Source organism: Vigna umbellata, chromosome 9 (assembly GCF_029865625.1).
Source record: "Vigna umbellata cultivar VRB3 chromosome 9, Vumbellata_1.0, whole genome shotgun sequence".
Lineage (NCBI taxonomy): Eukaryota > Viridiplantae > Streptophyta > Magnoliopsida > Fabales > Fabaceae > Vigna > Vigna umbellata.
Genome location: NC_142173.1, coordinates 39,069,706 through 39,079,902, shown reverse-complemented (window position 1 = coordinate 39,079,902; position 10,197 = coordinate 39,069,706). Strand labels below are relative to the sequence as shown.

The window sequence follows — 10,197 nt, the reverse complement described above, 5'->3', positions numbered from 1 at the left end:
CACCTCTTCTTCCTGGGAGCTACTTAGAAACATCTTTTGCTTCTAGAATCTCTTTAGAAATTTTTCACCAAAAAAACAAAGAAAGCTTGTGAAAATCTTTTCACTTATTACTTGTCAAATATTTTGAAAACTTTGTGAAAACCTTTTCCTTTGACAAGAATGAGTCAATCAAGTGTGCAAGGAAGTTTGAAACCCAATAGTGAAATATCTTTAAGGGAAGAATTTGAGCAAAGATTTGAACAAAGGGATAAAGAGATTAGTGAGCTCAAAGATATGATTAGTCAACTTTTGATTAATCAAGATAAAAAGAAAGAGAGGTCTTCCCATAGGAGAAGAGAAGAATCATCATCTTCTCCAAGTGAAATTGAGCAAAATAGTAGTCATCACAATGATGACCACTACCAAATGCCTCCTAGAAGACAACATAGAGTTAGAGAACATTACCCAAGAGAGCCTAAAATTGATCTACCTTCTTTTCATGGAAAGGATGATGTGGAAGAATATCTAGAGTGGGAAATGAAAGTTGAACAATTGTTTGAGTGCCACCAAATAGATGATGAAAGGAGAGTCACCATGGCTTCTCTAAGCTTTCAAGGTTATGCCTTAATTTGGTGGACAGCCTTAGTCAAGGACCATAGGCTAAGACACTTACCTCCCATTAGGTATTGGAATGAAATGAGAGCTGCCTTGAGGAGGAGGCATGTACCAGCCTACTATGATAGAGAGATAATGGATAAACTCCATAAACTCCAACAAAGGAACATGAGTGTTGAGGAATATAGACAAAAAATGGAGTTACTCATGTTGAGAGCTGGGATAAGAGAAGAACCTAGGATAACAATTGCTAGGTTTCAAAGTGGACTCAACTATGACATAAGAGATAGGGTTGAACTTATACCCTACAATGATCTCAATGAGTTAGTCCAACTTTGTGTGAGGGTTGAGCAACAACTAAAGAGGAAAAGCTCCACCAAGAAAGATTACCCTCATAGTTCTTACCATAAGAAAGAGTATAAGAGGGAGGGTAGTCAAACCAAGCCAAGATATGAAGACAGAGAGAGAGAGAGGAAAAGAAAAAGTCAAAGAACCTTCAAAAGATCATAAGAGTAAGGAGACTAAGTGCTTTAGATGTGGGGAAAAAGGGCACTATGCATCTGAGTGTCGCAATAGAAGGTCAACTTACATCCTTGAACATGAGAGTGAAAGTGAGGGTTCTTCATATAGTGAGTCTGAAACATCCACTTCTGAAGAAGAAGAAGCTTTACCTTGTGATGGTGACTTACTTATGGTAAGGAGACTCCTAGAAAGTAAACATGTAGAATTAGAACAATCACAAAGAGAGAACCTATTCCACACAAGATGCAAAGTTTTAGAAAAGACATGTTCAATGATAGTGGATAGTGGCTCTTGTTGCAACTGTTGTAGTTCTAGAATGGTAGAGAAGCTTGGTTTAACCACTACTCCTCATCCTAAACCTTACAAACTTCAATGGATCAAAGAGGATGATGGAATAGTAGTTAAAGAACAAGTAAGTGTACCTATTTCCATTGACAAATATGAAGATCAAATTGTTTGTGATATAGTACCAATGGAAGCTGGGCACATATTACTTGGAAGACCTTGGCAATATGATAAACAAGCCTTACATGATGGAGTCACCAACAAAATCACCATTCAACACAAGGGAAAGAAAATTATTTTGTGTCCTCTTACACCTTCACAAGTAAGAGAGGACCAAATAATTCTTAAAAAGAAGTTGGATGGAGAAAAGAAAAAAGAAAATAAGAAAGAAAAAAAGAATTTGGTAACCCATGCCTCAGCCCATGAAGTTGTCCAACCTCAAACCTTGAATATTTCCAAAAATCTTTTTCTTGGACAACCTCATTTCCTTCTTTATTGCAAAGAGGCATTTGTTTCAATCACTCATGAACTTGGTTCTCTACCAAAGGGGTTGCAAAAACTTTTAAAGGAATTTGATGATATATTTCCCAAAGAGGTACCAAGTGGATTACCACCTTTGAGGGGAATAGAACATCAAATAGATTTGGTGCCTGGGGCAAGCCTACCCAATAGGCCAGCCTATAGAACCAACCCTATGGAAACAAAAGAAATAGAGAAACAAGTTAATGACTTGTTGAACAAAGGGTGGATCCAAAAGAGTTTAAGTCCCTGTGCTGTGCCTGTGTTGTTGGTCCCTAAAAAGGATGGGTCTTGGAGAATGTGTACAGATTGTAGGGCCATCAACAACATAACTGTCAAGTATAGGCATCCCATTCCTAGGCTAGATGACATGTTGGATGAATTACATGGAGCAAATCTCTTCACCAAAATTGATCTTAAAAGTGGATACCATCAAATAAGAATTCATGAAGGAGATGAATGGAAAACTGCTTTCAAGACCAAGTTTGGTTTGTATGAATGGTTAGTCATGCCCTTTGGCTTGACCAATGCTCCAAGTACATTCATGAGATTAATGAATCATGTGCTTAGGGAATGCATAGGTAGATTTGTAGTGGTCTACTTTGATGATATCTTAATCTATAGTCAAGGCCTTCAAGAACATCTTAACCATGTCAGAAAAGTCTTGCTTCTTCTTAGAGAACATCATCTCTTTGCCAACTTTGACAAATGTACTTTTTGTCAAGAAAGTGTGATTTTCCTTGGATTCAAAGTGGGAAAAGAAGGTGTACATGTTGATCCAGAGAAGATCAAGGCTATACAAGAATGGCCAACCCCTAAAAATGTAGGAGAGGTGAGAAGTTTTCACGGGCTAGCAAGTTTTTATAGGAGATTTGTGAAAGATTTCTCCACCATAGCTGCTCCTTTAAATGAGCTAGTCAAGAAAGATATGCCTTTTATTTGGGGTGATAAGCAAGAGTTGTCTTTTGAGACTTTGAAACACAAGTTAACACATGCACCTATTCTAGTTTTGCCTGATTTTTCCAAAGCCTTTGAACTAGAATGTGATGCATCTGGGGTAGGAATAGGAGCTGTTTTAATACAAGGAGGACATCCCGTAGCTTACTTTAGTGAAAAACTTAGGGGGCCTACCTTAAATTATCCTACCTATGACAAAGAGTTGTATGCCCTCATTAGAGCTTTGAAAACTTGGGAGCATTACTTGGTAACTAGAGAATTCATCATACACACTGATCATGAATCTCTCAAGTACATTAAAGGGCAAGCAAAGCTAAACAAAAGACATGCAAAGTGGGTGGAATATCTTGAGCAATTTCCCTATGTCATCAAACACAAAAAGGGGAGTACTAATGTTGTTGCGGATGCTTTATCTAGAAGACATGCATTATTAGTAACCCTAGGATCTCAAATATTAGGATTTGATGACATAAAAGAGTTATATGAAAATGATGAAACATTTGCATCCACTTATTCATCATGTCTTAAGAAGCCTTTTGATGGATTCTATCTTTCTGAGGGGTATCTTTTTAATAAAGGAAAACTTTGTATACCCCAAGGATCCATTAGAAAACTTCTTATCAAAGAGAGTCATGGAGGAGGACTCATGGGCCATCATGGAGTTGATAAAACTCTAAACATTTTGAAAAGTAAATTTTATTGGCCACACATGAGAATAGATGTTCAAAGGCATTGTTCTAAATGTATAGCTTGTTTGCAAGCTAAGTCCAAAATTATGCCTCATGGACTCTATACACCTCTTCCTATAGCTAATACCCCTTGGGAGGACATAAGCATGGACTTTGTCTTAGGATTGCCAAGAACTCAAAGGGGGTATGATTCTATATTTGTGGTGTTAATACCCAATTTCGTCCGGATAGTTAAAAAAATATCTAGAGTCGAGAAGAGATAATAAAATAAAATAAATGTGCAAAGATAAATTTGATACGGAAAAATGATGGTTTTGTTTCGTTTCTCTTTTCCATTATCCTTTGTTTTTTTTTTACTTTTTTTTCGTTTCTATTCATTTTCTCTCCTATTTATATTTTATTTTTGCTTTATTTTATTTTTATTTCATTTGGTTTTATTTTATTTTGTTTTTTTTTTTCCTCTTTTTTCTTTTTTTTTTTTTATGTTGTTATTCCATTTTGCTTTTATTTTTTATTTCCGTTTTTTTAGGGTTTATTTTTATGTATTTTACTTTTATTTTTATTTTTATTTATTTATTTTTTATTTTATTATTACTATTTTTGTTGTTTTCCTTTTAATTTCGTTTTTATTTTTATTTTTATTTTTATTTTTATTTTTTAAAAAAAAAATTCAAGAAAGGTTATTTTTTTTATGAAAAAAATTTGCACTGCAATATTAAAAAAAAGAAGTGAAAGAAAAAAGCAAGCAGAAAAGTAAAATCCCAAGGTCAACTCTTTCCCTCCTCTGAAGCCAATTGCAGTGAATGCTTAGAAAGTGTTAGCGTGGTGGCAGCGTGGAAAAGTTACTTGTTTTTCTTGCTGAAATTCTTAAGCGGCAACAGCGGACATACATGGAAGAGGAAAAAGTTTTGAACGGGCATCAAGCCAACTGCAAAATGAAACATGAAAACATGAAAAAAAGAGACGAAGGAAATCTGGCACCAGAGGAGATCCCAAGGGGTACAGCAGAGAGGAGGGGGCTTTGGGTTTTCAAAAGGAGGGGAGAATCACATTAGAGAGGGATGATCATCATCAGAGGAGAGGGCAAGGGATCTGAGACAGAGAGAAAAGAGGAGAACCGACTGTGAACCTAGCTGCCCAGTCAACTTTACTTTCCGGCATTGAGGAGGGGAAAGGAAATTAGAACCCGAAAGACATCTTGAAGCTGCGAAGGTAAGTCTTCATGTACCTAAGCTCTTTGGTCATGCTTCACGTATATATGCTTTCCTTAGATACACTTTCCTCATGCGTGCTGAGTGATGAATGATTGATGCTGGATCAATGTATATATTTGCGTTTGCTTCCCTTCCTCTATTAACCAAAACTGCACCCAAAATGCAGTTTCAGTGCTTTCATCTATTTAACTAACGATAGAAGATTGGCATACACTCCCTAACATCAAAGCTTCAATACCCTTTAAACATCCAGAAAACATGTAATAAAAAAGATAACAGAAGCAGCAGAGATGTCTTCATATAAATCCTCATAAGAAAATAGAAAAGAGAAGTAGTTTTTCTTTCTTGTAAACCATGCGCATGTCTGCCACAGCTGCCTTCCGTCTCAAGATCATATTTCACCTATAGTAAACACAGTGAACAGACCAAATAATGAATCCCATGCCATTAGGTTCAGAGCTTGTCTTTTGGAACAACTCTCTCTATCCCCTGCTATATCCATTGCATTCAGGGCGAGATTGGCCACTGTCCCTATGTACTTGATCTTCCACTTTTCCTTCTGATACCGGCACAGTACCCTTTAACCACAAATTCGCAAAAGCCAGTTTCCTGCAAAGACAACACAGCACAATTCACACAACAAAGTCCCACCCTCCGAAACCAATCTCTCCGTCACGCACGTCCCAGAAACCTATCCCTTCACCCAATCTCCCACCGTTATCCATCCCCGTTGCTACAGCCACCATTCATCTGCAAGAGACAAGAAACTCTTTCCTTCATCACAACCGGACCCATTATAGTGAGAAGATGAAGAAGAGAACCTAAGTGTGGTTTGCAAGGGTTGTTGGCGATGGCAGCTGCGAGAAGAAGAAGGAAAGGGCTTCCTCTGTTTGCAAGCGAGAAGGGAAGGAGGATGTTGACGTGGTGACCGGAGGCATCTCCGGAGACGACCGGTGACGCTAGCGGAGCCTTGGCCGGCGCGGTGGTCGAGCTCGCCCAAGGGGCGATCCACGAAGGAGAGAACCATCTCTCTTGTGCGCGAGGAGAAGAGGAAGAGAGAAGCCTGATCTGGAGGCGGCGGCGGCCAGTTTCAGTGGGGGCGAGGTTCGGCGGCAACCTTGGCCGTGACGTGCGACGCCGGTGGTGTCTTGGTTCGAGAGGTCTGGGCTCGCTCAGGCGATGCTGGACGGAGGAAGGGAGAGAACTTCCCTCACGCGAAGAAGAGGGAGGAAGGAGTTGGCGGCGGCCCCGGTGGCGCCTGGTCGCCGGGGACGCCTTGGGCTGAGCGGGGATCCGTCACGTGATGAGTGCCTCTAGGATTTCTCGTCCATGGGAGAAGCTTGAATCTCTGATGCATGTCTGAAATGAGTTGGGACGTAAGAACCCCTAGGGTTTTCCAAACCTGAGAAGTGAAATGGGCCCTGGGCCTGCTCCAGTTTAAAAATATTCACATGTATATAATTAAAAAACATTTCTTTCCTTCGCGCACCCCCGTTTCTCACTCACGCGCCCTCCACCCATTCCCTTGGTCTGGGCTCAGGCCCATTCTGTTACTAAAAGAGTAAAAAAAAATGAATTGCTTCCCCGCATCCCCTTGTTCTTATTTCGCACCCCTCCCTGCCTGGGCTTTGGCCCAGTTCGTTTTTTTCTAAGCACCCTTTTTTTTTTTAGCACTTCCACACCCTTTTTTATATGTATTATTTACTTATTATTTTACTTCTATTTTGTTTTATCCCTTTACTGGGTACTTTATTTTCATTATTTATTTATTTATCATTTTATGTTATTTTCATTTCTATTTTTATTTATTATTATTATTATTATTTTTCTTTTCTTTTTTTCTTCTTCTTCTCTCTCTTTTGTTCCCATTTTAAATATTTATCTACTTTTAAAATGCCTTTTTATGAGAAATGATAAAAAATAATAAATGTTTTAAAGGTTTAGGCACATGTGTGATCGCACGCATCGTCCTTGTGTTAGAACCTTTTCTTCTTCTCTTCTAAAAAATTACAAAAATACGTCTAAAGGTTAAGGCACACGTGTGACCGCTCGCGTCGTCCTTGTGCTAAAAACCTTTTCTTCTTTCTTATAAAAATTACAAAAAATACGTTTAAAGGTTTAAGCACACGTGTGACCGCTCGCGTCGTCCTTGTGCTAATAACCTTTTCTTCTTCCTTATAAAATTACAAAAAATACGTTTTAAAGGTTAAGCACACGTGTGACCGCTCGCGTCGTCCTTGTGCTAATAACCTTTTCTTCTTCCTTATAAAATTACAAAAAATACGTTTTAAAGGTTAAGCACACGTGTGACCGCTCGCGTCGTCCTTGTGCTAAAACCTTTTCTTCTTTCTTAAATAAAATTACAAAAATATTTTAAAGGTTGAGCACACGTGTGATCGCACGCATCGTCCTTGTGCTAAATACCTTTTCCGTTTATTTTATAAAAATATCAAAAAATATAAAATTTTCAAAAACTAAAAACATCAACAATTTCAAAGCAACAGACAATTTCTTGCCAGAACTACGTGTTCCTTGATTCTTCATCAAAAATGGAGATCCGTAGGAGCAAGGTTAGCCCTTGTCAGGTTCACTTCCCTATTATCCAAAATCATTTTAAAACAAATTTTCAAACAAATTTCCAAACAAATTTCTCACGCAGTTTCCAAAAGAACTACGTAACCCTGATTTCTCATTCTGAATGAGAATACGTAGGAGCAAGGTCAATCCTTGTCGGGCCCAAAAAACTAAAAAAATATATTTTGCTTCTTTAGAGTTGTATTTTAGGGGATAGTTAAACATTTTGAAAACCACATCATATTCGCGTATTTAGTTAAAGGTACTGCCTTAGGGCAGGCGTTGTAGGGTGCTAATACCTTCCCTACACGTAACCGACTCCCGAACCCAGAATCAGGTTTTCGCGGACCGTGTCTTATCATTTTATGGTTTTTCCGTAGTTTTTCCAGAATAAACTATGGTGGCGACTCCAAATCTCTTTTTCAAAAACCGTTCTTTTTTTGGATCGTCGTCCCGTCGCGATTCCGGTTGCGACAGATGGCGACTCCACTGGGGACATGAAGAGAGTCAGGCCATTTAATTAGATATGCGAATTTGATGTGGTTTTTCTTTATGTTTTCCTTTCCCATTTCTTTATCTATGTTTGATATTTATAATAATTGCATGTGAGTTGTTTTGCTTGTTCTGTGAAAAAATTGTTGTATGTTGAACCCTAGGGTAGAAAACATGTTTATATCTGCCTGGGAATTTTTCTGGTCGTTTTGCAGGTGAGGGTTTGGGTATGCATTGCATTCTCCCTTCACACACACACTTTGTGCATATCATGAGTGAGGCCCTATACCCGGGTCTGAGCGTAACTTAGAATTAGAGGAGTTGTGTAGCGGTGTCATTCTGGGATGTACTTCCTGTCTGGCTATCGTGAGAACTCCAGCTAGAGTCTGTTCTCTTCATTTGTGTCTCTACATCTAGTTGATTACTCTGACTGTTGTGGAGAAGCAATGAAAAGGGCCATAGCTCTAGTGACCATCGACCTTTAGGTTCAGAGAGCCATCCTTGTGAGGTTGCATGTACTTGACTTTCAATCTGAAGCGCTGAACCTTTATTAGGGCACAAAGGGAGAAATGTGCATTCCTGTAACCCTCACTCTGTTTGTTCTTTTTTTGAAAATAATGACTTTGCATTCTCATACCATGCATACATTTTGTTAGTCATGTTGTTTTACTTCACTATATTTTCATGCATCATGTTCATTCGTCATTTGGTAACATGCTGGTTTTAGGGGGAAATCACAGGCATTCGCTTGATCTCGTACAAGATGGAAGTTGATGCAAGATCTGGTGCTACACAACAGACCGACTCTGCCGTGTTAAGAAAAAAATCTCGCCTGAGGACTCATAGTGGGAACTTGACAGGGTTGATAGACTTAGGCAAAAGGTTAAAGACCATAAAGAGGGAAAACTTCAAGAAGAAGTATGGGAATCTGTTGGATTTAATGGAGGTAGAAGTACAGTTGCCTGCTATCACAGCCCTGGCACAGTATTACGACTCTCCGCTAAGATGCTTCACCTTTCAAGATTTTCAGCTGGCGCCAACTATAGAGGAGTTTGAGCACATCCTGGGATTGCCGCTAGAGGGTACCACTCCGTATCAACACTTGGAGCATCACGCCTCCATCCCTACCATCGCCGCCATAATGAAGGTACATCCCGAGGAACTTGAAGACAGGTTGGTGACTAGGAATCAAGTGCGCGGACTGACGCAAGGATATTTGGAACAGTACTTGCACCATCTAGCTGATGGGGAAGAGTGGGAGACTTTTATGGACGTGTTAGCCCTTACCGTGTATGGCGTCATGTTGTTTCCCAAAGTAGAGGACTTTGTGGATTATGCCGCGATAGATGTCTTCGTGGCAAGAAAGACAAGATCAGAAAACCCTGTGACAGCAGTCCTCGCAGATGTTTATGGGACCTTGAGTTTTTGCCATGAATGAAAGGGGAAGAAAATTCTTTGTTGTTTGCCGGCACTGTATGAGTGGATGACTGCGCGCGTATGTAAGGGGGCGGTTAGTGTCAGGTGTCTATCGGGATATCCTTCACACCAAGGGCCCAAGGACAAAGGAGGAAACGAGTGGGCCCAATTCTTTGCTGGCTTGAATGGTGGAAAAGTAAAATGGCGTCTTCCTTGGCTTGGGATTAAGCCCTCCATCCATCATTGTGGCAACTTTCCCAATGTACCCCTCATAGGTACCCGATATTGCATCAATTATAACCCTGTCTTGGTTCAAAGGCAATTCGGAAATCCCATGAAAGGGGCACCTTCACCGGACTACCTTACGACATTGTTCGTCTATTATGAGGATGGGCACCTCACCGAAACGTTGAGGAAAGTTAGAAGTGCTTGGGAAAACGTTATGCGAGCTGAAAAGGATTTAAGGTTGGGAGTGGTGGACGACAAAGTTAGTTATCATACCTGGATCCTGGAAAGGGTAAAGGAAGTCAAACTGCCTTTCAAGCCAATCAGCGATCAGCCAGTTGATGAAGGGTCCTCCCAAGACCTAGAGAGCGAAGAGGTGAAGGGGTTGAAAATAGAGATGGAAAAACTGAGGGAGAAGAATGCTAGGTTGAGAAAGGAATTACAAGCTGCGCGCAACGATTTCGTTGATATGAGGAATGATAAAGAAGAAAAAGCACAGGCCTATGAAGAAATTGTCAGAAGTCAGAAAGCCGAAAGAGATTATACATTCCGACTGAAACAAGATCTTGCAGCTGCAAGCAAGGAGCTCGCCATGAGAGTGAAGGAGAAGAATGCGGCGTTAGAAGAGGGAAAACAGTGGAAGCACCTCTACGAAGAAGCCAAAAGAGATAAGCGAGAGGCCCTGAAAAGACTAAGAGAAGCGCAGGTTC

General features: G+C 39.9%; 1 protein-coding gene across 1 annotated transcript; it reads left to right on the top strand.

Moving 5' to 3' along the window:
• Positions 1 to 405: 405 nt before the first annotated feature.
• LOC148193477 (uncharacterized) lies at positions 406 to 1,104 on the top strand. The gene has a single exon (XM_088099430.1). The coding sequence runs from the start codon at positions 406 to 408 to the stop codon at positions 1,102 to 1,104; it is 699 nt and encodes a 232-aa protein (XP_087955556.1).
• The last annotated feature ends 9,093 nt before the right edge of the window (positions 1,105 to 10,197 follow it).